The 27,014-nt window shown below is 36.3% G+C and overlaps 2 protein-coding genes across 7 annotated transcripts in view; one reads left to right on the top strand and one right to left on the bottom strand.

Annotated features, from left to right (window-relative positions):
• CRBN (cereblon) overlaps nucleotides 1–20,558 on the top strand; it is a 30,087-nt gene extending 9,529 nt beyond the window's left edge. The window contains exons 5-11 of the mRNA XM_033210486.1: nucleotides 2,299–2,458; nucleotides 14,176–14,238; nucleotides 15,702–15,786; nucleotides 16,449–16,564; nucleotides 17,018–17,082; nucleotides 17,914–18,045; nucleotides 19,554–20,558. Of these exons, the coding sequence (XP_033066377.1) occupies nucleotides 2,299–2,458; nucleotides 14,176–14,238; nucleotides 15,702–15,786; nucleotides 16,449–16,564; nucleotides 17,018–17,082; nucleotides 17,914–18,045; nucleotides 19,554–19,734 (802 nt within the window). The 3' untranslated portion in view covers nucleotides 19,735–20,558. The remainder of the gene's footprint in view (nucleotides 1–2,298; nucleotides 2,459–14,175; nucleotides 14,239–15,701; nucleotides 15,787–16,448; nucleotides 16,565–17,017; nucleotides 17,083–17,913; nucleotides 18,046–19,553) is intronic.
• Nucleotides 17,073–27,014, bottom strand: part of TRNT1 (tRNA nucleotidyl transferase 1) — a 54,043-nt gene continuing 44,101 nt past the window's right edge. For 4 of the 6 annotated variants that reach the window (XM_033210489.1, XM_033210487.1, XM_033210491.1 and 1 more), the window contains 4 exons: nucleotides 25,954–26,080; nucleotides 24,038–24,231; nucleotides 22,962–23,215; nucleotides 21,509–22,763 (listed from right to left, as the gene is read on the bottom strand). In XM_033210489.1, coding sequence (XP_033066380.1) covers nucleotides 22,515–22,763; nucleotides 22,962–23,215; nucleotides 24,038–24,231; nucleotides 25,954–26,080 — 824 coding nt within the window. In that variant the 3' untranslated portion in view covers nucleotides 21,509–22,514. Of the gene's footprint in view, nucleotides 18,092–21,496; nucleotides 22,764–22,961; nucleotides 23,216–24,037; nucleotides 24,232–25,953; nucleotides 26,081–27,014 lie in introns of those variants that run through there. The other 2 variants (XR_004436978.1, XM_033210488.1) reach the window with 2 other exon arrangements.

Here is a 27,014-nt window from a genome sequence, read left to right as displayed (position 1 = left end):
TTCCAGCTACTCGGGAGGCTGAGTCATGAGGATCACTTGAACCTGGGAGGCAGAGGTTGTAGTGAGCAGATTGTACCACTGCACTCCAGCCTGGCCAACAGAGTAAGACTCCACCTCAAAAAAACAAAAAAAAGTATACAACAACCAGAGTCGTGGGGGGCGGGGCGGCAGGAGGGGCATCTTCTGAACACATAGAAATTTCTTTTTAGTAAAAACACAGGTCTCATTGATACAGGACTCTGCAGAAGTTCCTACTACTTAGCATGTAGAGAGGAGGAGGGGATTGACATCCTGTTGGCATCACAAGAGAAGATCTCTTACCTGTCATGACTGAGACCAGTAATTGTTAGTCAAAAAGTTAGTTGAAGCTGGAAATCACAAAATGTTACGCATATATAGCTTAAACATTTTATTTTAACTTAAAATGTATAAATTCATTCATTTTTCATTTGGAGAGACCAACATCTTTTAATTGAAGCAGGTCTGCAGACTGGAGATGACTGTAGACTTTCTAGCACTTTCATTGTATATTATCCGCAGTTTATACTGCTAATTTTTCTTTAATGAGGGATTCTAAAGATAGTCACAAGGCACTTTGAGTGCAGAAATTTTCCAGGTTTGTGTGGTTTTTTTTCCTATTAAAGTTACATGTACCTAAGTTGAAAGCAGTTTTTTTATGTCTCAACTTAATGTTCCTTGAAGCAATTTTATTGTTGTACTCATATTTCACTGGTTTTTATAACATTTATATAAATTATGTTGCTGTAATCACAAAACAACTCTGATAAACAGGTTGGAAAGAAAAAAAAGTAGCTTATGTTAAAAACAAAACTCAGCTGCTGGGAGAACCAGCCACTGCGTATGCAGTGGATCCTGGCCATGTTTAACCAGGTAAAGGAGAGCATTCTTTCATCCTTCAAGGCAATTCAAACAGCTTGTACTGCAGACTATTAACATGATCTGTAAGCCATGGGATCAATAATGTTACTGTTTTTATCATAATCAAATCTTATACAATAGTTTGGTAAAGCAAAATTCTTAATTCAGTTTCCTATAACCTTAAAGAAGAATCAGATTTCTAAAAATTTCCATAGGATGGTATATACTTTTATCTTCATAATATAATTAACAAGTTATTTGTGTTCATGAATCAGGTGAAGGAAATTGAGATTTTGTTTCTAATGAGCTCTAGTAACATAAGATCACTTGACCATAGTTTGACTATAGTAAAATTTTGTAACATTTTCCCAAATCATGTAGACAATTTTTTTGAGTATTTCTAATGAGTTTGCAGGAAGGAAGTAAAGTTGGTAGAGTGAGTCTACTATTATCATTAAATTAAACCTAGATACTTTCTAACACACTCAGCTATTTTTCCTTTTAATAAATAAGTAAAATGTCAGAATTTCATCCATAATATTTTGTGGTCAAACGGGTTATTATGAAAGACTACTTTAGAAGTCTTAAGTATAACTAATAAAGCAGAGACTTTGAATATATTTGACTTTGTCAGTCTGACAGTGTTTTATACTAGCATTTGAATATAGTTACATATTCTACATTTCAAAAGCTACACTCTAAGAGATAGAGCGCCTCACAGGAAGATCGCTCATGTGTACAACCTTCCTGTTTGCACTAGTTCATCAGATATTTGCAATTATGATATTCTTAAGTAGCATTTTGGAAAAGACTTTATTATGACATGTTAAATAACTTTTAAGAATCTAATGTATAGTTTGATCCTCTGTACAGATAAACTTTTAAGAATGTGAAAAGGAATGCATACAGAAAGATTGCGTGTAATTCTCTAGTGTTATTTTAATTCATCCATGTAAATGCATTCTTGATTTTTCTCTTCCTTTCTCTACTCAGATGACTTATGGGAAAGGATAGATGTAAGAGTTAAGCAGCATAAGGAGTGGGGGGATAGAAGAGTTTGGGTTCTAAAGAATGTTTAAGAAATTAGAAGTATCAAGCAGTAGTTAGTTGTATGTTGGTTTTTTAAAACTGTTTCATTTATAGACTCTGTATTTATCTGAAATGTATAGATCTCCCTTTCCATTCCACAGTGACATTGAAAATCCATACCTTAGGCTATCTTTAGTTTTAACTTTGGTATGATTTATGAAATAAAATTATTTTCTGAAAGTTTCTATATCTTAACATCAGTATTTGATGAATGTTTAAAAGATAAAACTTGGAAAATCGTAGTATTTAAAATTATCACTGTTTAGAAACTTATAGTTTGAGTTAGTCGATTTTAGAAATGAATACCATGCTTGGTTCTCTTTATTTTAGAATCCAGCAAGCTAAAGTGCAAATTCTTCCCGAATGTGTGTTGCCTTCAACCATGTCTGCAGTTCAGTTAGAATCCCTCAATAAGTGCCAGATATTTCCTTCAAAACCTGTCTCAAGGGAAGACCAGTGTTCATATAAATGGTGGCAGAAATACCAGAAGGTGAGAAACTAATTTTTTATGCATCTTCAAAAAGTGAAGATAGATTGTTTTTTTCCTGTTTTAAGAAACACAACTCTTATGATTCATTCCCTAGACACCTTGTGTGGCAGTATTCCAGCTACATTTGATCATAGCTGGACCCTCTAAAAATTGCACAGGCAGCTATTTTATGTAAAAGTTTACAAACGCAATAAAATGTCACACAGCTGTAAGATATCCTTATTATGCTTATTGGTTATATTAATTGCTTACGATTTTTAATTTCATGGGAATTGCTTATTAAACTATGATCAAATTAGATGTTTGGCTCTTGAATCATAAACATCCATTATCTTAAGGAAGGGAGGATTTATTTGGGGTAGAGTAGTAGTAGAAAAGTAGAGTCTGTTTTTCTTCTTCCAGATCAGAGAGAAAAGGTTTCTTTTGCTATGTGTTTTAATGAAACGCAGTTGACATCACAAAAATTGACTTGAGACTAGGTGCTCTTTAAAAATGTTGCTTGTTTGGGCACTAATTCCTACGTTGTATCCTTTGACTAAATCATAATTGTCATGTGGAAAAAAAAATTGAGGGAGCCTGTTTCTATTCATTTGTGAGATGTGCAGTTTTAAGTATAGTTAATATTTATAATTGCTACCTAAAGAAAAAGATTACTAGTTTCTAAATTTAGAATAATTGGGCTTTTTGAGGTTTTTCTCTTTAATATGGAAAGACAGTTTCCATTGTAACCTTAAAAGTTCTATATTTATCATCCCTTTGTTAAGTGATGAGGATTTAATATTTTAATGCAAATACAGATTTCCAATTTAACATAAATTATTATGGATAATTAATGAAGTGGACTTATACACTAGTTACTGTACCAAACTTTTATTGCTCTTACTGTAGAATTCCTCCAGTTTTCCGCGAAAACTTGTGCAGAATGGGCACTTGATGAGCATCAGGGTTATAACCAGGTATCTATAGGACTTCCTGGTCTTACCTTTATTTCAGTTAACTGATCTGTTTCATGGTACAGTGTGTTTTGACTAGTGTTTCTAAGGAAGATTCTAATGAAGATATAATTAGACTGCTTTAAGACTCCCAAACAACCTTGAAACTAGTATTTTTTTAATGTTCAATAATATTGATACTGCCTTTAGTTAACAGGCAGCTTTTGTATAGCTGTGTGTATTAGTCCATTTTCATGCTGCCGATAAAGAGATAACCAAGACTAAGCAATTTACAAAAAAAGAGGTCTATTGGACTTAAAAGTTCCTCATGGCTGGGGAAGCTTCACAATCATGGCAGAAGGTGAAAGTTGAGGAAGAGCGAGTCATGTCTTACATAGATGGTGGCAGGGAAAAAGAGCTTGTGCAGGAAAACTCCCATTTTTAAAACCATCAGATCTCGTGAGACTCATTCACTATCACAATAACAGCACAGGAAAGACCCACCCCCATAATTCAGTCACCTCCCACTGGGTTCCTCCCATGACATGTGAGAAGTGTGGGAGTTAACAATTCAAGATAAGATTTGGGTGGGGACACAACCAGATCATATCACCGTGTAATACTTTCTTCCCTATACCAGATACAGACACTTTAAATACGTATTTGCCCTTGTTTCTTTGAACTGTGGGAAATTTTGCTTCCATAGTCATTTTAAATGTTACTGTAGAAATAAGTATGTCAGTGATCACTGTCAGTATGTGGCCCCCAAGGAGTAGATTTGGAATATATTAAGTCATTTAGTGCCTAAAAGTATGTTTGGCACTGGTTTGCTACTGAAATATGTGGCAAGGTAGCTGCATCAAGATGTTCCCTATGTGTCATCTCAATATTCACATAGTTGTGTATTTCATATTAGATATTTTTTTTCAGGGGGTACAGGCATACCACGGAGATATTGCAGGTTCAGTTTCAAACCGCTGCAATAAAGCAAGTATCACAATAAAGTGAGTCTCATGAGTTTTTTTGGTTTTCCAGTGCATATAAAAGTTTTATTCACACAATACTGTAGTCTATCACATATATAATAAGATTCTATCTAAAAACCAATGTACATACCTTAAATTAATAAATGCTTTATTGCTAAAAAATTCAATCATCTGAGCCTTCAGTGAATCATAATCTTTTTTTCTGGTGGATAGTCTTGTGTTGCTATTGATGGCTGCTGACTAATCAGGGTAGTGGTTGCTGAAGGTTGGGGTGACTACAGCAGTTTCTTAAGACAGCAATGAAGTTTGCCCCACAGATTGACTATTCCTTTCACAAAAGATCCCTAGGCAGCGCTGTTTGATAGCATTTAAGCCACAATAGAACTTTCAAAATTGGAGTCAGTCCTGTCAGAACTTGCTGCTGCTTTATCAACTAAGTTTATGTAATATTCTGAATTCTTCATGTCATTTCAACATTCACAGCATCTTCAGCAGATTTCTTCTCAAGAAACCACTTTCTTTGCTCATCCATGAGAAGCAACTCCTAATCCGTGTTTGATCATGAGATTACAGCAATTCAGACCCATGTTTGGGTTCCACTTCTAACTTTAGTTCTCTTTTTATTTCTGTCACGTCCACAGTTCCTTCCTTCAGTGAAGGCTTGAAACCCTCAAAATTGTCATCCACGAGGGTTGGAGTAAACTTCTTCTGAATTCCTGTTAATGTTGATGTTTTCACCACCTCCCATGAATCATGATTATTCTTAATGGCACCTAGAATGATGAATCTTTTTCAGAAGGTTTTCAGTTTACTTTTTCCAGATCCATCAGAGGAATCACTATCTGTGGCAGCTATAGCCTTACAAAAAATGTATTTCTTAAATAGTAAGATTTGAAAGTCTAAATAACTCCTTGATCCATAGGTCACAGAATGGAAATTTTGTTACCAGGCATGAAAACAGCATTAATCTCCTTGTATATCTCCATCATAACTTCTGGGTGACCATGTACATTGTCAATGAGCAGTAATATTTTGAAAAGAGTCTTTTTTCTGAGCAGTAGGTCGCAACAGCAGGCTTAAAATATTCAGTAAACCATGCTCTAAACAGATGTTCTGTCATCCAGACTTTGTTTCATTTACAGAGCACAGGCAGAGTAGATTTAGCATCATTCTTAAGGGCCCTAAGATTTTTGGAATGGCCAGTGAGCACTGGCTTTAACTTAAAGTCACTAGCTATTAGCCCCTGAAAGGAGATTTAGGGACTTTCTCTGGATTAGGCTTTGGCTCAATGGAAATTTGTGGCTGGTTTGATCTTCTATCCAGACCATTAAAACCTTCTCCATATCGGTAATAAGGCTTTTCGGCTTTCACCAGAGTAGCACTTTGTATTCACAGCTTGGCTGTTTGCCCCAGGAGGCCTAGCCTTCGGCCTCTTTCAGCTTTGGCATGCCTTTCTCACTAAGCTTTATCATTTTTAGCTTTTGATTTAAAGTGAGAGATGTGTGACTACTCTTCTTTTCACTTGAACACTTAGAAGCCATTGTAGAGTTACTAATTAGCCTAGTTTCAATATTGTTGTGTCTCAAAGTAGGGAAGCCTGAGGAGAGGGAGAGAGATGGAGGGGCTGGTGAGTGGAGCAATCAAAACACATTTGTTAAGTTTACTGTCTTAAATGGGTGCAGTTTGTGGTGCCTCAAAACAGTTACAATAATAACATCGAAGTTCACTAATCACAAATCATCATAACATATGACAATGAAAAAGTGTGAAATATTGTGAGAATTAGCAAAATATGGCACAGACAGGTAGTTAGCACATGCTATTGGAAAAATGACTTGATAGACTTGCTTGAAACAGTGTTGCCAGAAATCTTCAATTTGTTTAAAAAAAAAGAAGAAAAAAAGGCAGTATCTGTGAATCGCAGTATGCCTGTTTTAAGTATTTGGGTATATAGAATAGTTCTTCCACACCAAGATGGGTTAAAAATTCTTAACCATTGGCCGGGCGCGGTGGCTCAAGCCTGTAATCCCAGCACTTTGGGAGGCCGAGACGGGCGGATCACGAGGTCAGGAGTTCGAGACCATCCTGGCTAACACGGTGAAACCCTGTCTCTACTAAAAAAATACAAAAAAAGCTAGCCGGGCGAGGTGGCTGGCGCCTGTAGTCCCAGCTACTCGGGAGGCTGAGGCAGGAGAATGGCGTAAACCCGGGAGGCGGAGCTTGCAGTGAGCTGAGATCCGGCCACTGCACTCCAGCTCGGGCGACAGAGCGAGACTCCGTCTCAAAAAAAAAAAAAAAAAAAAAAAAAAAATTCTTAACCATTAAAAATCCTAAATTAACTCTTCTTTGCAAAGTTCTAAGTATAGGGTGAGAGCAGTGGTAGTTAATTCCTGACTTAAGTGCTCTGTGCAGCTAGTTCTGTGACCTGCCCGTAGGATCCTGCAATCTTAAACCTGAACTTGGGCTGAGCAAATAAGACTGCTATTTCAATTTATTTTTTATGTGAGTTACTGCTTAAATTCTTCCTGTTCTATGGTTAAAGCACCTTGCTTACATTACATTCCAAATTTGTCCCATACAACTGGGTTGCCACTGGCTTAACAAGACAAGAAAACATAGAGTTGCGAAGACCAAAGAAGGATGTATTTGCCTGCGTTCAGATCCTCTGAGCTTTTCCTCTTGTCTTAATTAGCCCTTGGTTATTTTCATATTCAGAGTTGCCAAGGGCTAAAGAGAAGATGCTAAGGAATGAGAAGGCCTAAAAAGTTTTAGGTGATACAAATATCTCCATCCCATATATGTCAGGTTATCTAAAGGGTTCCCTTGTTTAAACCTTGATAGAATTTCTTAGGTTCTGAAATTTGGAATCTAGATCACTAGGCCAAGAGAAACGGCTAGCTGTTCTATTTTGGACTCCAAGTGACCTACAAACTCTGTTCTGCTTTAGAGAGACCACTTAGAGCCATTCTGTGTGCATCAAAAAGGAATCTAACAGGGAAAGGGGATGGCAGATATCTTTGGTAGGAACTCCATATGCAGTGGGACCATCTGAGTGGTTTGGCATGCTACACCTTTAGTGGGACGCTAGCTTACCATGGGGCGGGATTATGTAACAGTGCTTGTCTTTAGACAGATACAAGGTTCAATTCATTCCTTTCTTCATAGAGCTTGCTTGTATCTGACTTGTCCTTTCCACCATAATCTGAAGCACAGCATATGTGTGTTCTGTCTCCATGTCTGAGTAGTAGTTAAAATGGTCAGAGTTGGGAGATGCTTACATAACTGTAAGCTCACTCAAGCTAATAAGGTTGGCACATACTTTTCCTGCAGAAAAGGAACTTAAAGGATCCAGGATTGTAGTCTTCCTGAGATGTATTCAGTTAACCTTGAAACGGCACACAGCATTTGCCATGGAAACCTAAACATCCCAAATGACATGAAACAAAATTATTTAAACTTCTGGAAGTGTTCCTGTGTTATCTACCATTCTGACAAGGAAGCATTAGAGAATATTCAGCACGTGTCTCTCATGAGTAAGGAGTTAGGCCAGTGTAATTAGGAAACACTTTCAAAACCCATTCCATCTAGAGACTTTTCTTGTTCTGGAATTCGAGCTCTGAAACTGTTTGCTTCTTTTCCCATCACAGTGCCTTTCTCTATTCATTGGTTTACTGTAGGGCGATTTGAGAATCCCCCTACAGTAAAAATCCCCCTCAAAAAAAAGAGGAAATTTTGTTTAAACCTGTTTGGAGTATGACTTAAATGTTTCTAAGTATATTCCCTGCTTGCCCAGACCACTTGCTTATTCATATATCAAGGCTTACTATGTTAATCAGAAAAGAGTTGAGTATGAAATGTTAAGTCAAATGAGAAACAAATAGATATTAAGAAAGTAATTGGTGCTCATCTTTCTGGCCTCTGCTGAACTTAGCCATGGTTGTTCCTGTTTATGGCGTAGAGCAGGGAGGAACTGAGCACGAATTTGGTAGGGCAGGGGCCTCACACATAATCTCTCAGATTAGTGTTTAAATCTCCTCCTGATTTTCTTTATCTAGATACAAATGTTCTTATTTCTTTCTTATACAGAAGGATACATACCTTTTTATTAACAGTGTATCTTACAGGAGATTCTTTTATATTAGTTTATAGAACATTGCTCATTCTTAAAGCTGCACAGAATTGTTTTGTATGGATACACTCTATAACCAGTCCCATATTGATGATAGATCTGTACTAAATAACATGTACAAATGATCTTTTATATAGGTAAATATTTATGATACCTTTTGAAGAGTGAGGTTGTTGGCTTATAGGGTAAATGCATTTATAATTCTGTCAGTTTTAAAAATAATTTTGAGGCCAGGCACGGTGGCTACGCCTGTAATCCCAGCACTTTGGGAGGCCGAGGCGGGTGGATCATAAGGTCAGGAGTTCAAGACCAGCCTGGCCAAAATGGTGAAACCCCATGTCTACTAAATATACAAAAATTAGCCGGGCATGGTGGTGGGCGCCTGTAATCCCAGCTACTCAGGAGGCTGAAGCAGGACAATCACTTGAACTTGGGAGGTGGAGGTTGTGGTGAGCCAGTATCGTGCTACTGCACTCCAGCCTGGGTGACAGGGTAAGACTCCATCTCAAATAATAATAATAATAATGAGGAGGAGGAGGAGAAGGAGGAGTTGTTTTCAAAATACTTAAGGTGTTTGTACTTATTTTTATCATCATTGTTTCATCATGGCCTCACAGGCAATGTAGTATCAAACCTGATGTTTGCTGATCTGATAAGTGAAATATATTACATTGAAGGTTCAATTTGAATTTCTGAGAGCAAGGGTAAGCATTTTGTTGTAAGAGCAGTTTGTGTTTCCTTTCTATAAAGTATTTGCCCATTTTTCTGCTGGCTTGTTGATTTCTTGGAGTTCTTTGTAAGCTTTATAGTCTCTGTAATTAGTGAGTTCCAAACATTTTTCCTAGTTTGTCTTTCGTCTTTTAACTTTGTTTTTGGTGTGCTCTGTCATACAGAACTTTTTTTTTTTTTTTTTGGTGGTGTTCTTATATAGTTTAATTTTTAATGCTTCTATATTCTAAATCATAGCCAAAAATGACGTTCCCATGCAAAGGAATGTCTCATGTTTTCTTGTATACTTACTGTGGTTTCATTGCTTTTCCGTGGAAAGCTCTGATCCTTATGTAGTTGATCCTGGTATAAATTCCACTTTACTTTTTTCCAGATGGCTCCCTGTTGTCCTACTACCACTTTTGGAATAGTCTATATTTTCCCCCATTGATTTGAGATCCCACCGTTGTCACAGACCAAATTCATGTTTATTTTACTTTTCTTCTCTTTTGGTCTACTTGTGTGCCATCATCATATTGTTGTAAATGTTGGCACTTTATAATCTGTGTAAATAAAAATAGGGCTGGTAAGCCCGTCACTGCTCTTTTGTCAAGCTTTTCAGTGACTACCATTGATGAACATGTCCTTGTGAACTTGAGAATCTGTTTGAACTTGTTCCAGGATAATAATAGTAAGAACAGTAACATTTATTGACTATTTTTATATAAAGAAGAAAAGTCTTGAAATCTTAGGCTATGTATAGTCAGGTGCTTCCTCAGAAAGACTGGTCATTTCCCAGGCATACATACTGTATGTGCACTTGTGTATCTACCATTAGCGTATAAGCCTCAGGAGCAGGAAAAAGAGCTTATCATTCCATTCCAGTTCTTATTACCATGTAGGAATTTGGTTCATGAAGGAAACAAAAACTGGTAACTTTTTAATTATTTGTATAAACTATTTCTGTCATTTACATTGCTGATTGTAATAGGATTTAACACAATAAGTGACCACTTTTAGTCACTATATAAAGGAAGTCAGCAGTAGTGATTTACTATTTATGTTTAGCTTTTCACATTACTCTTTCCATTTTCATTGCACTTCAAAGACTCACTTAAATGGAGTTTCACATTTTGTGAACATTCTGCATTGTTGGGAGGCAAAGCTGAAGCCATAGTTATGAGGCTTAAAAATGGAGGATTGTGATAGATTACCTCCAGATAACAGATTTATTTTAAGGGCTTTTATGCCTGCTTTCAGTAGTAAATCCTGTTCCCAGAGTGAATACTACTTTGCTGGAGAATCAGTCATTGGTCACTTTTAAGTGCCTAAACTTTTTGGCTAGTATTAAAATTTTCTTAAAGTACAACCATTTTATGACATCAATCATGGTGTTGATATATTTAAAGAATAACTGTAAATTGCTAGAACTTATCGTCCATTTTACCCAGATATAAGACAGGAGCCTTTCCTATTATGCCAGAAAGCGAAATGGGACTCTTAAATTTGAGGATGTTGAAATGTTTTAAATTTTGGCAGTTGCTCTGTAAAAGCTAGCTAATGTTTTCTGGTATGTGTCTCTTCAGTGTGTCTGACTAACATACATCACAAATGTTAATGATGTATTATGCATATTTGAATCTGTCAGGATGCTCCAAATAAAGAATTTTGGAGGTCTTCTGACTCTGAAAAGAAGCTACCTGAAACTGTAGCTTGCTCATGGGCATGGTGGCAGAGTGAATGCCTGATCCAGTGCATTGCTCTTAATATGCTAGTGTGCCACATTTTATTCTCTTTATACTTGAAATTTATAATTATTTCAGATTCTTTTTCTTGACATGGGTGCCAAATGAAATTACACTTTTGTAGTACACTTTACATTTTTTTTTGTATTATAAAAGTAACCATTCTGATATGTGAAGTATATTTTAATAACTGAATGAGGAGTGTGTCAGTCAGCCAAACTGAAACTTTCAGTTGGGTCTTTGTCATTTTGTAATTCTAAGAATATATAAGTTAGTAAGCTTCTTCCCTCTAAAATATAAGCTCCACAGGGCAGTGAATTTTGTTGGTTTTTCTTTCATTCACTGGCATAGCCTAAATGTGTAAAAATAGCCTGACACGTGTTACGCATTGTAGTAGTCTGGTCTCACACTGCTAAGACATACCCAAGACATGGTAATTTATAAAGAAAAGAGTTTTATTTGACTCACAGTTCAGCATAGCTAGGGAAGCTTTAGGAAACTTACCATCATGACAGAAGGGGAAGCAAACATGTTCTTCACATGATGGCAGGAAGAAGTGCCAAGCAAAAGGGGAAAAACCCTCTTAATAAAACCATCAGATCTCGTGAGAACTCACATGTATCATGAGAGAAACATGGAGGTGCCTGCCCTGCCCTCGTGATTCAATGACCTCCCACCGGATCCCTCCCACGACACACGGGGATCATGGGAACTACAATTCAAGATGAGATTTGGGTGGGGACATGGCCAAACCCTATCAGGCACTCACAGTATTTGTTGAATGAATGATGGTTAGTCTCAGACTCCCTGTATACAAATCCTAGCTCCTTCCTATTTACTGTCTGTAACCTTGGGCAAGTTATACCATCCTTGTGTGCCTGTTTCCTTACTTTAGAATGGAGATAATAAACTACTAACCTTAGAATATTCTTATAAGAAATGTGAAGTTCTTGGCACAATACTGATGGTTGCCATTGCTGTTCCTGAAGATTCAGAGCTACTTGATGTGCTCTTGGTAGTATTTTTTTAAATTCTGTAACTGGACTGTGACAATAATCTTACCATTAGATATTTAGTCTTAAAAGTGAAGGACAACTTATTGGAGATTACCTGAAGGGTCTCATAGTCTGACTCCTCAGGCTTTAACCACTACCAGAGCACACAGTGGGAGGCCATCTCAAATCACCTTTGGCAGGGGTCCCCAAATCCTGGCCCACAGACCAGCACTGGTCTGTGGCCTGTTAGGAACCGGGCCACACAGCGGGTGGTGAGTGGTGAACAAGCAAGTGAAGCCAAGCTCCACCTCTTATCGTATCAGTGGCAGCAGAGTCTTACAGGAGCACAAACCCTGTTGTGAACCACGCATGTGACGGATCTAGATTGCATGCTCCTTATGAGAATCTAATGATGAATGTCATGCACTTGAATCATTCCAAAACCATCCTCCACCCCATCTTTGGAAAAATAGTTGTTTTCCACGAGACTGGTCCCTGGTGCCAAAAAGGTTGGGAATGGCTGATCTTTGCATAGTCTCAAATATAAGGATTATATTAAGCCAGAAATGTTTCTCATTAAGGAATCCTTTGTTTTGAGCTGTAGGTCGTGTTTTAGAACAAGTCTGTCCTCTTCCATGTTGTAACTCCTAAAATATTTGAAAACAAGTATGTCCACTTGAGAGACAGCTCTGAACTGAACATCCCTGGTAATAAGACATTCCCTTTGATAATGAAAGTTCCCATATTTGAACAGCATGGAATAGAATAACATTGTCTTTCAGATTCTAGTCTTCTATTAAAACCACAGTTACTTTTGCACCAAACTAACATAGCTAGAATAGGATTGGGGTGGTGGGGAAGTAGAGGGTGTGAGTGGTGTAGCACATCATACAGTTGCGTAGCACAATTCCAGCTATCAGCTCAGTCCCAGGTCCCTTTTATGTGTGCTGTGTTCCCACGTTTCCTGCAGATCTTACTCCTGCACTTGCAAGATCAAATGACTAGGTGTGAAACACATGTAGGGTAAATATTCGGCATATGAAAACATACCTAGTCATTTGATCTTGCAGGTGCAGGAGTAGGGTCTTCACTTGTTTTGTTAAATGTTACCTTGTTTTTCTTGTTCTGGTCTGTTAAAAGTGTCTTTTGACCTACCTTATTCCTTTTCTCTCACTTTCATGTGTCATGTCACATGTCAATTAACATTTTATTTACAGTGAAATTACAAAGATTTGTACATATGTAGGTTTTGTTTTGAGAAAAAATGTGATAATTCTTTATATTCTGCTATACCTTGTTCTTTGATCACTTGCAGAGCATTCCTTGGTATAAACATATTCTAACGTATTTCACTCTATTTTTGATTGATGTTTAGGTTGTTTCCAATTTGTTGCTATTAGCACTGCTGCAATGCATCCCTTCAGTAATAGTTTTGTGTCCTATAGACCATTTGCTTCTCTTTCAAAAATTGTGTGGTTATTTTTGCGGTTATTTTTCCAAACGAACTTTATACTTATAAATTTCATTCTCACTGGTATTGCACTGAATATGTAATTTGAGGACTGACATCTTAACAATATTGAGTCTCCCCCTCAAATACTGAAATTCTACAGAAATTAAGTACAATTCACATTTTTATATGGACTTAGACATGGTTGTTTGGATTTCAGTTACCATTGGAGGTGATACATAATCGGTTTCCCCTTTCTTTTTGAGTTTTATGAAATGAGGAACTTCATCATGAAGTCTCAAGTGTATAAATATTTTATCCTTCTTGGGATTCTGTCACTTCTTATGTTTGCCCTTATAGTGATTCAGCTGGTTCTCATTTAAAGTTGTTACACAAAAACCGTTTGGATTATATGTTGAGGTTTTCACTTCAGATACTGGACAAGTAATTACTAGTAAAAAGGCAACTAACATGGTCATAATAGAAGTATGGTGTTTACTCTTCACATTTATCTTCCCAAAGTTGTCTTCAGCACTGAAATTTTAATGTTTGACCTTTTTAAATAGGAATTAAGATTCTAGTTACACCATATATTTGAAGGATATAGAAGCATGATTTCACACTTCATAGTCATGTTACAGGATTATCTACAAAATTTTTTATCCTTTTAAAATTAGATGGTTTCCTAGGCCAAAATCATTTAGATGTTGCTTTTCCAGTATTAGAATCTTTATTCTGTGGGGTTTTAAGTGCCTTTTTGTTTTGTTTTCAGAGAAAGTTTCATTGTGCAAATCTAACTTCATGGCCTCGCTGGCTATATTCCTTATATGATGCTGTAAGTAACTTACCTTAAATTTACTTTATATATGGTAGGCCATGTCATAACTAAGGGTCATTAAAAAACAAAGATTTAGTTTTTCCAGTTTCTAGTGCCTGAAAACTTAAGAACAAGATATCCTAAGAGTGGTGGCTAACACCTGTAATCCCAGCACTTTGGGAGGCCAAGGCAGATGGATTGCTTGAAGCCAGACATTCAAGACCAGCCTGGGCATCATGGTGAAACCCCATCTCTACAAATACAAAAATTAGCTGGGTGTGGTGGCATGCGGCTATAGTCCCAGCTGCTTGGGAGGCAGAGGTGGAAGGATTGATTGAGCCTGGGAGGTCAAGGCTGCAGTGAGCTGAGATTGTGTCACCGTACTCCAGCCTGGACAACAGAGCAAAGACTCTGTCTCAAAGAAAAAAGTATCATAAGACTTCTTTAGACTTTTACTAAGCATGTGAAATTTTGTTGGGTTGGGTGATAGTTACATTTAAAACATGAAAGCATCCATCTATAACAGTTTTGGTTTTTCTCTAAACAAGTATATTAATTTACATCTCTTGATCATTAGTCTATTAAGTAATGCATCCATGAGGGGTTCTGCTCCTTAAAATTTAACACTAGGCATTGCTACATTTTGCAAAACTAAGTAAGGGACAGTGCTGAAATGGTTTAAAGAATCTGGATTTCAGATCAGAGACTGACTTCAGAGTCTGATGTCTGTCATTTACTCTGGGCCTGGAGCAAATTACTTCTCCAAGGACCTGTAAAATGGATATAATGGTAGCTATTGTAGTTGGTGTGCATAGTGGGCATTCAATAAATGCTAGCCATTTCCCTTAATGAATCACTGCCCACTAATCTGGAGTCCTGGGAAAACTCAGCAGCATGCACAATACTAAAGGAAACTGCAGTTGATCTCTGCTCTTTAGCAGCTTTTAAACAATTACAAAGACACAATATATGAGTGTTTTTGCATATGTTTTGCATATGCTTGTGAAAATTATGTAGTAAACAGGTGCCAAGTAAGGTATGTAGATAGCAAGTGCTAGTGCAATTTATAGGTGCCATAATATGGACCGAGTCAGAAATGGCCTAATAGAAGGCAGAAGAGAGGCCAGTTCCAAGCAGGGGCATAGAACAGAGCAATCCGCAAGGGAGTTGGGAGCACATACCGCTGGGATAAGACAGTGAGTGAGAAAAGGCTGGAAGGCAGACTTAATGCTGGGCAGAGGAGCTGGAGCTTGATCATTGCTGCAAAAGAAAATGCTTGATCATTGCTGCATTAAGAAAATGGAGGCATTTAAACTGGAACTGAGATGGGACTGAGTGATTAAATTACTGCCAATATGTTAGTTTTAAGAGTTGAAAAGCTTAATAGCAGATTTTAATAAGTCCATGAACTTGATTATTATACCTTTATTTTACCTTTATACCTTTATTTTAAATAAGATTATACCTTTATTTTAAACAAGGAAACCTTAATGGACAGAATCAAGAAACAGCTACGTGAATGGGATGAAAATCTAAAAGATGATTCTCTTCCTTCAAATCCAATAGGTATGAAGTTAGTTTCCTGCCTGGGGCCTGGGATGTCTTGCTGTAAAAAAATAGCTTTCTAATGGATGAAATCATATATTTTAGTTTTTTTTTTTTTTAAGACTGATTAAAATATTTTAATTCTGAAAAGCATAACTTCCTTTGAGCAGTTGAAAAAAAGTATTTCAAAATTAATTGCAATAAAATCCTTATATTCTGTGAACACTCCCATTTCAGACAGTTTCAGACAGATTGCAGGAAGTCGCTATCATCCAAAAACACTTCCTGAGTGTGAGGATTCCTTTCTGTGTTCTTTAAGGTGCCTTTAAAACAAGTGACTCTAGTTCCAGGACTTGCCTTAATTACATAAACTCTCTTCATCTGTTTATAAGGTATAGTTTAGTTATTTTTCTAGTCTCTTGGGAAATAACTTGTAACATGGATTTGAGTTCACGTTTAACGTAAAAGGATTTTACCAAAAAAAGTATAGGAAAAGAAGTTAAATTTAGAGCTTCTGAAAAGTATGTGTTTGACAGCTGGTATATTTTCATATTGTTTATACGTGTATGAAATGTGTAACCTTATAGAGAAGGATTTATTTCAAAAGGACATTATCTGATTTGTGAGTTATCTGATGCTTGTCTGACTCTTAAGTTTAAAACTTGAAAAACCATGTCTTGAAGATTTTTCTTACAGAGTAGCTGCTTGTCTTCCTATTGATGATGTATTGAGAATTCAGCTCCTTAAAATTGGCAGTGCTATCCAACGACTTCGCTGTGAATTAGACATTATGAATAAAGTGAGTAAAGTGAATATGTTTTTGATGACCATGTTTTATTCAGGTTGGAGAACTAGGATGCTCTGTTGGGTCCAATGGAGCTATATATAAGTCCAGTAATGTAGTCATGCAATTCAGATTTCAGTTGGGATCTTACAGATAAACTCAAATTGTTTTGTGTTTGTCAAATATGAGTACATTTATCAACTTAGTGAAAAATACTTGATTTCTACATGGAAATATCCAAGGTTATATATCACTATTCCTTTACCCTAGAGAAGGTCATTTAGTTATGCAAATATGTGGCAGATCTCAGTTTCAGTGATTTTCTTGCTCCATCTTTAAGTGTTTTTGAATGCTTGGAAGGAAAATGTGGTATTCAGAGAGGGCAGTATATAAGTTTCTTGATCTATGTGATTACATGATAAAATGAATGCCAGTTTTTCCCACCAATTTTTCTCTCAAATTTTTTAGTGTACTTCCCTTTGCTGTAAACAATGTCAAGAAACAGAAATAACAACCAAAAATGAAATATTCAGGTAAGTCTTTATTACATTTTTAATATACTTGCCTTATCAGAATTATAATCAAGACTGTATTTCTGTTTTCCATATACTTTCCTCCAATACCTAAAAGTTACAAACACTCAGCAAATGAAATATAGGGAATTAGCTCGCTTTTGGTAAGACCATCTTCCAGATTGAGTACTCAAATCAACAATGCATGTCAGGGATTATTCATAGGTAATGAGCATGGTAAAGTAAAACAACTGAGCAATTCTTTTCCCCCAATTCTATATATTAGACTGTCTTAGAAATCTACATAATATATTGTCTTCAATTAGGCCCTAACATAGATGCCTCAGAAATTACATTTCAGTCACCAGTTTTGCCATATAGGGCCGAAGTAGGACATGCTTCTGAACACTGATGCTCTAACAGTGTTTGAAAATCATTTTATGACAAATTCATCAGAGTTATAAATCAAGAAGATAAGGAAACTGCTTTCTGCAAAATAATCAACTAACTGCCCCAAAATGACCGCACAGGACCTTGTCATTGCACTTATACTCTCAGACTCCTTTAGAAGCATTTGAATTTTACATTCTTTACAATGTCTGTCTTGAGGAGGATTTTAAAAACAAGTACTATTTCCTTTGGGTCATCACAGAAAACACTTAGACATTTAGACAAAACAGGCCTGTCTGCCAGCTGCACCCCCACCCCATTTTCATACTAAGATCCTGGTATTATGTAAAACTGAAAGATGAAAAACTATATAGCTCATACCTCATTTTTTGGTGAACTTCAGGAAAATTCTAAGCATTTAATAGAATTTGACTTGTCCTCCATGTTGATTCTTTGTTTTAGTTTATCCTTATGTGGGCCGATGGCAGCTTATGTGAATCCTCATGGATATGTGCATGAGACACTTACTGTATATAAGGCTTGCAACTTGAATCTGATAGGCCGGCCTTCTACGGAACACAGCTGGTTTCCTGGGTAATGTTATGGTGGTGGTTGCTTTTTTTTTTTTCTTTTTTTAACCCTAATTGGGCAGAAAAATCCAGAGTCCTAAGCAGAGTTGCTACAATCTTCATAATAAAAAGTAGACAAATGAGTAGTTTTACACAAAAATTAGCCGGGTATGGGGGCAGGGGTCTGTACTCCCAGCTGCTTGGGAGGCAGAGTGTTGTAGTGAGCCAAGATTGAGCCACTGCACTCCAGCCTAGCGACAGAGTGAGAATCTGTCACCAAAAAAAAAAAAAGTGGTTTTATTTAAATGTCCTTCATTCCACAAATAGCTAGAAACATCTGTTGCACTTTTTGTATCTTTTATATAGCATCATTGAATGAAAAGTTAAGGTTGACAACTGCAGTTGTCCTCAAATTACTGTATCCAGTTAAATCCAAAATTGTTTTTTTCTGTCACATAATTCTGAAAATCAGCTGTTTTATGACCCAGTAGAACTTTATATCTGGACCGTATTCTGTAGTAATGTAAAACCGGAGAATGTTTACAAAGCAGTGATAGACTAAGAAGGTGCAGAACCTCTGAAAATCAGCTGTTTTATGACCCAGTAGAACTTTATATCTGGACCGTATTCTGTAGTAATGTAAAACCGGAGAATGTTTACAAAGCAGTGATAGACTAAGAAGGTGCAGAACCCATTGAATCCTGCTTTTCTTCTGGTTTGCCTTTTGTTGTTGTTGTTGGCTTCAGCTTAATGATTCTCAAAAGTATGATCCTGGGAACCTGTTCCCTTCCTTCAGCCGTACTATCTTCAACTATCTTTAGTTTTCAAAGAGGGATGCTAAGAAGGGATTACATGCTACTCTGGAGTTAGGACCATGTCACTTGGATTGCCCTATCTTATTTGGCACCCTATGTGAGGACTAAAACTAGAATACATTTGTTACTATAAATAGTAAATGTGGCATGCTATACCTAGGGAAAAAAATAACAGTTGCAATTATGTGGTTTATCTTAAAAACACAATGCCATGGTTTGTATTTCTGGTTGCATTATCTGACAATCATTCTTATTTTAGAATAGTAGTTTTCAAATATTTTTTGAGACGTGTCCTTCCTGGCCCATCCAGTTTAACTCAGATAGAAGTGCCTGTTTCTGCAGGTGGTTGCTGTTTTCTAACTTGACTGCAATACAACACAAGTTAGAATGTGGTGGCAACCAGCAATTTGTATAAAGAAATTTATAAGATTACTCTTTATTTCTATGCAGAAGAATGTGAACATGGCTTAAGAGCATAAAAGTCATATATTACAAAATTATATATAACAGACGGATGTATTACCATAGGATGTATCCAAATTAGAAAATGTTTTTAGGTTTCAGGGAACTGTATGGATCAAATCTCAACTTAGAATATCTCCTTAATCCTTAGAATTTGCCTCTAAGGTCTGTCTTCATGATAAGTTTATATGATAGATATGATAGGCTTGGAGTACAGAAGTGTTTCCTTAGCTGATATCTTTCCTTAATTTCTTAGGTACGCCTGGACTGTTGCCCAGTGTAAGATCTGTGCAAGCCATATTGGATGGAAGTTTACGGCCACCAAAAAAGACATGTCACCTCAAAAATTTTGGGGCTTAACGCGATCTGCTCTGTTGCCCACGATCCCAGACACCGAAGATGAAATAAGTCCAGACAAAGTAATACTTTGCTTGTAAACAGATGTGGTAGAGATAAAGTTATCTAACAAATTGGTTAATTCTAAAATCAGATCTGCTTTGGAAATTATTGCGTCTGATACATACCTAAGTAAACACAACATTACTTGGAGGGTTGCAGTTTCTAAGTATACTTTTGGAGAGCATGAACAGCAGTCTAGAATACTACAAACATCTACTTGGGTAGCTTGGTACCATTATCCTGTGGAATCTGATATGTCTGGCAGCATGTCATAGATGGGACATGAAGACATGTTTGGAAATGAGATTATTTCCTGCGTAAAAAAAAATCTGAAATTCCTACAATGTGAAACGAATTATTTGATCCTGACATATGGGACAGCATATCTGTACCAGTGCTCTAAATGACAAAAGCTAGGGTGACAAGTACATGTTCCTTTTTGAAAGAAGCAAGGCAATGTATATTATTCTAAAAGGGCTTTGTTCCTTTCCATTTTCTTTAGCTTCTCTGAGATACTGATTTGTAAATTTTGGAAATTAGTTAAAATATGCAGTTTTTTGAGCCCACGAATAGTTGTCATTTCCTTTATGTGCCTATTAGTAAAACATAGTATTGTGTATTTGCTCAGTATTTGAACTGTAAGCCCATTTATTCTGTTCCATACAAAAGCTATTTTTCAAAAATTAATTTGAACCAAAACTATTATAGGGAAAAGATGCCAAAACATGTCCCCTCACACAGGCTACACGTGATACTGTATTTTGTTCAATGTAAACTGAAGAAAATCTGTAAGTAAACCTTAAATGTGAAACTAAACATGTTCTTTGTTCAAATAATATAAAATATCACTCATAATTTTCAAGTTCTAAAAAGACTGCTTATATTCAACGGTTTAGTGGGTCCTTTCACATTTGTGTAATAACTAATCAATCAGGTTAAATGTTTACTCAAACTAGATAGTATGAGGCCAAAATACATGCCTTGAGTGGAGTGAAATCAGTTGAGTATCACATTGCATATTTATGTAAACAAACAGAGTAAATGAAAATTCAAGAATGCTTCTATTCAGGATGTGCCCCTGCCTTATTTTTTCTAAGCTCTACTTTACTATTTTTTTTTTTGAGACAGTCTTGCTCTCTTGCCCAGGCTGGAGTGCAGTGGCACGATCTCGGCTCACTGCAACCTCTGCCTCCTGGGTTCAAGTGATTCTCCTGCCTCAGCCTCCCGAGTAGCTGGGACTACAGGTGCCCACCACCATGCCCGGCTAATTTTTTATTTTAGTAGAGACGGGGTTTCACCGTGTTAGCCAGGATGGTCTCCATCTCCTGACCTCGTGATCTGCCCGCCTCGGCCTCCCCAAGTACTGGCATTACACGCATTGAGCCACTGCACCTGGCCTACTACTTTTAATAATTTTGGGTTTATATTACTTCATTGGTTGTTCATGATAGTTCTTACACTGCACTAAAACTGACTCTAAGTGGATCCCAGGAAGTTCTTTTCAGTAGCATAGTACACCTCTGTAGGCTGAAATCTAAACCAGTTGCAATGAGTTACCTTTCCCCCTGAAAAGTTATAATTTCAGTATGTCCCATACTGTTTACTAGCAAATAAAATTTTCTGATCTGTAAAAACACACATATACTACTACTGAAAATGGTTTTACACATGACAAAACCAGACCTCTGATAGCTAACTCTGCATACTTTCTATACAGAAATGGTATGTATTATATGATTTTGGGTCTAAATCTGTATTTTGGCACTACTTAAATATTTCAAAGTATTACTTTAGAATGCATTTAGTTACTGACCTGTGTGCAGTCATTTCTGAGGCTTTCTTGCATCACAGCCCCTGTGACACTTCCTCTTAGAAATATTATACTCTACAAAATTGTTTTATCAAGGTCCAAAATTACTATGTGCTCATAGAGCACAAAGATGTTATGACTGGCTACACAGAAAAGAAAGAAATTATGAAATGTCACTATAGCAGCTGAAATAAACAGTTTATGTTATACATTTTATTTACCTAATGAAAGCATTTAGGACTCAAATCTTTAGAGAACAAATATGTAATAATGTAAACCATATCCTTTTAATTAATAAAATAACATTTACTTAAAAGAGAGGCATATTACCACTGTATATGACACCTGATATACATTGTCAGATACCACATAAACACATTTATCTTGCAATACCAATGTTTTATTAAAATAATAGGCTCAAGAGGAACCCAGGCTCTGCAGCATAAAGAAATCATGGTGACAGGAAAATATCAACCACATACTAAAGCATAGCTTGCTAGAACAAATCCTGTACGTATGAATGCCAGCAACTGGGGACACATTTAGTATTTATATTTTATGCAAACTTATCAGTTATTTCCTTTTTAAGCCCAAGTTTATTTTGGAATTCAGATAAGAACTGACACATCATAGACAGTCATTGTTCAAGGTAACCCAGTTATTTCAATTGCAAACAATAAACATTTTTCAAGACAGTTACTAGTTTTTAAGATCTTAGTACTACCCTATGCAAAAAAAATTTTTTTTAAAAGCCTGAACAGGTTAAGATAATAGCCAACTATGGAAACTATTCCAAAAGAACTGTACATTTAAGTGATATAAATCAGATCAAGAAAAGTGGATCTCAGTTTAGTTCTTGAAATATATTTCACAAAATAAGACCCTTGTTGTTCTACAGAGGTCCCCTAAACTGTCTTTTATTATGGTGCAGTTTCTAAAACCTCATTAAGAGGGAGGGGAGAAAATTAGTCTTACCAGAAATGCTCTGCTTTTTAGTAGCCATCAGTTTTAGGTCTTCTTTATGTAACTCAGAAGTTCATCTTTTTCCATTTGGTAACCACTTTTTTTCCACTGTTCTCGCAACTGTTGTAATAGAGCCCCAATTTCTTTTCCTGAAGAAATGCCCACTTTTCTGATGTCATGGCCACTTACAGGAAATGGAGGAATGGACCACTGCTGCATTTCCTTTAGGAGACAGTGCTCTCCTTGGTACTTCAGTAGTTCACATACACGAGTAGTTGCATCAGGTTCCCTAGACTACATGTCAAAATCAAACATTTAGTTTCATCACACATGAAAACATACACTTACGATCTTATCCTAAAATTTAAATACTCAACATAAATTTTTTCCTTTAAAATAAGTAAAATTCACAGAATTGTAGATCTTAGTTTTGATAAATTATAAATTAGTGACAATACTTCATATTTCTGACCAAGCCGAGTATATACTTACATCTATAATGAAGTCTTGATAGGGTTTCAATGGGTCTGAACTATCTGTTGCTTTAATTAAATCTTTCCTATTTTTAACTATAAATAAGCCAAGGTTTTTCTCTTCTTTTGCGATCTTCAACCTCAAATCCAATTTTGTGACATCATCTTGTACTTTGAATAATGAAGCCAAAAGAGTCATTGGCTTTGGTGAAAAACCTTCAACATTTTTACTGACTTTGTCAAATTCTTCTAGACTTGCATTAGGAGGTAAACCTGTAGGGACAAAAGCATTTTTCACCTGTTTTTAGTGGGGGAAAAAAACCACTCATATCCTAAACCTTGCCACTGTTGTAGTATACAGAAATGCTTTGTCACTAGGATACATTATATAGGTTCAGTCTGATGTTCCAACTTACAGGCAAACCACTAATATATTATTGTTATTCTTTCCCCTCAAAACCTCTAAAATGTTGTTTCCATTAACAAGCTACATCAAGAGGTCCAGAGGTAGTGGTGATGGTGGTGTCAGACTCACAAGGCATACTCTTTCTAATCACAAATTCCTGACTTTCCACTGATACAACATCCACCCCCAATTCAATAATGTTACTGAAATTTGAAATAAAATACCCAAGATTCCAGAAGTGTGATAAACCATATAATCCCACTGTTCTTTGTGAAAATGAATTACATTTACTGAACAATTTCTGTGTACAAGTTACTCTTCTAAAAGAGCTTTACATGTATTAACTCACTGAATCATTTAGCTTTTCTTTTAGGCAGACGGTATATTACTTTTAAACCCCTTTTTTGGGTTAGAAACTAACCCAAGTTGCAAAGACTAGATAAGGGGCTGAGCTTCCTTCAAACCTAGATCTGACTCGAGACTACTCTACAAGTACCACAGGCTGTCTTTGAGCTGTTCCTACTCATGACAAAACATACCCACCCCATAACCCAAACTTTGTCTTATTTTAAAATACTCCATTTCTTCATCAAGAATTCAACCAAATGAGTCAAACGTTTTTTCCTTATGAAATTTGAAACCAGATATTTCAGTGCCAAAAATTCAAATACTTTATAACTTGCTCTCACCTATATAAGGAGCCACATCAAGATCATAGATAAGGTGAATCAAATGATTTACATGGTTACCAACAAGAATTTTTTTCAGTTCCACCCAAATCCTCTCTCCTGATATTCCAGCCAAGCCTTTTGCATTTTCTGCAATTGCTTCCAAAGTCTCAGCATCGTGGTCACCAGGTTTGTCTACAATTCTCCCATAAAACCTACAAGACAAAATCTTCACAGGGTATTACCTCTATATTGGCATGTCACAAGAAGAATCTGTTTTTCATTTTTATTGATACTACCCCATACATCTACTTAATGAAAACAACATAGAATTAGTTAGGTCTAGAAGGGACCTTAGAAAGCAACTGGTCATTTCTCCACCTCCTCTTTCTTTTCCCAGATAAGAAAACCCTACATCTAATAAAGTATAAGTAGCCTTTCTGAGGTTAGCAAGAACTAGAACCTCAAGGTCTCAACCTCACTTCCATATCATTGACTTAAGACGTTCAGAATGGTCATCAAATGCAATTTCTGAATTGGCACTTGCAGTAGATGAAAAAAAATAGCATTCTTGTAAAGGGAGCAAACCAAAACAAGACTGCAGTGCCTTAACAGAGTATTCTTAATTCCTCAAAACTTGCCTGTCTGTACACATTAATACTTTCAATGAAAACCTTCAAATATGACTAATCTAGTTGCACACCGTGGAGTATATTTCATGGAATCTTGGCACTGGAAGGCCTAACGTACATGCGTTTTACCACTCATATCCTTAAAATTCTAATGAACACCCTCCATCAGTGGTCCAAAGTAATGCTAAATAAGTAAATTAATGCTAAATTTGGATTAGTGATCCAAATACAGCTAAATCTTAATCTATGTTCTATTATTTTTAAGAGAGACTACAGATACTCAAGTTTAAAGAAACTACATTTATTGACAAAATATCCATGATCTGTTATAGAATATTCTGAGAACAGTCCCAACCAGTGAAAAATGAATATTACTTGACATCAACTAGCCAATTCGGATAGTTTTTAAAAAAGGTTAGTGTGTGACATTTAAAAATCACTGCTACTCACAAAACTAATCATGCATTTCATATTTACCAACTTTATCCAAGTTTTTCTCTTTTTTTTGAGATGGAGTCTTGCTGTCGCCCAGGCTGGAGTGCAGTGGCACAATCTCGGCTCACTGCAAGCTCCGCCTCCCGGGTTCATGCCATTCTCCTGCCTCAGCCTCCAGAGTAGCTGGGTCTACAGGTGCCTGCCACCACGCCCAGCTAATTCTTTGTATTTTTAGTAGAGACTGGGTTTCACCGTGTTAGCCAGGATGGTCTCAATCTCCTGATCTCATCAACCTGCCTCAGCCTCCCAAAGTGCTGGGATTACAGGCGTGAGCCACCACACCTGGCCCATCCAAGTTTTGAGTATGTCTTTACACTTCGATATTTTTAATCATATAATAGGTATTTCTTTTCAGCAAAATCATTTTGTTGTGAACCATCACCCGATTTCCACGACCACCTAAAACCGTAAGCTGTATGAAGGCAAACACTTCCACTCATTCATTACCATGTTTAATACACCTAACACAGGGATTGACCTGTGGTAAGCATTCAAACATCTGTGTAACTAATGGATCAATGGAGGAAATAATCAAAAAGAAAAATGGGCATTTAAAAAAATGACTTAAACCAGAATTACAGGAAAGATCACATAAAGTATATGTGCATTCTGGGAATGAAAATACAATATGAAGTAGCTAAGTAATTTTCACTCATAAAGCATAGGATGCTAGGTCTCCACTGGAGACAGACATCTGGGATGTCACCATTTTTTTTGTACACTGACCTGCTGTGGGTTTCATATGACCAGTGTTATACTCTAGTGAGTATTATATTAAAACTATCACTTTTTATTTTTTAAAATTCTTACCTGAAGTATCTTAAAATTCTAAGATAATCCTCTTGTATTCTCTGTTTAGCATGTCCAACAAATCTAACTTTCTTATTTTTTAAATCTTCATAACCATTAAAGTAGTCAAATAAAGTGCCATCAAAACCTATTCATTAGAAGAGAGAAAAATCACTGTTGGCAAATAAGAATTTGAAAACACAAGAAAATCAGCTAAACACTATCATAAACAGTAAAAATTCAGCAAGGTGAAGAGTTATTAAAACACATAGGTATTCATATATATCAGCTATCAAATGGAAGACAATAAAAGACAGTCTTTTAGTCTGTTTAGTTGCATTTACAATTGCAACTAAAAAGGTAATTCAAGAATAACCTAAACAAGAAATATGCAAAATTTGTATGAGGTGGAGTGGAGCCAACAAGACACCATACAAGCTAATTTTCACAATATGGGAAAATAAACAATAGCCAAAATAAAATGGAAAAAATACATAACAGGATTAACAGAAGAAATGAAAATATTTCATAATCTTGGAATGGGGAAGATCTTTCAAACTCTACTTAGCAAGAAAACAGAAAACAAAACACAAAACAACAGAATTTTCGAAGAAATAATTGAATGACATAAAAAATCAAAAATGCCTGTATGGCAGAAACTACTGTCGCACAGAAAGTCATAAGTGACATTTTTGGAAAAATATACGTAAGCCCATATAAAAAAACATGGCTAATTTCCATAATATATAAAAATTATTCTAAATAAAAAGGCCACATAAATAGAAAAATAGGCTACATATAAAGGAAATATAGAAATCTCTTTAATAATGAAGATTTTCAACCTTAGTCATAAATCCATTTTTTGTTCTTTGAGGCGGATTCTCACTTTGTCACCCTGACTGGAGTGCAGTTGGTGCAATCTCAGCTCACTGCAGCCTCCCAGGTTCAGGTGATTCTCCTGCTTCAGCCTCCCAAGTAGACCTGCCACTACACACAGCTGATTTTTGTATTTTTAGTAGAGACAAGGTTGTGGCATATGGGCCAGGCTGGTCTCGAACTCCTGACATCAAGTGATCCGCCTG

The sequence above is a fragment of the Trachypithecus francoisi genome, unplaced genomic scaffold (genome assembly GCF_009764315.1).
Source record: "Trachypithecus francoisi isolate TF-2019V2 unplaced genomic scaffold, Tfra_2.0 Lachesis_group0, whole genome shotgun sequence".
NCBI classification, from domain to species: Eukaryota; Metazoa; Chordata; class Mammalia; order Primates; family Cercopithecidae; genus Trachypithecus; species Trachypithecus francoisi.
The sequence above is the reverse complement of the archived record's forward strand: the minus strand, read 5'-3'. Positions and strand labels throughout refer to the sequence as shown.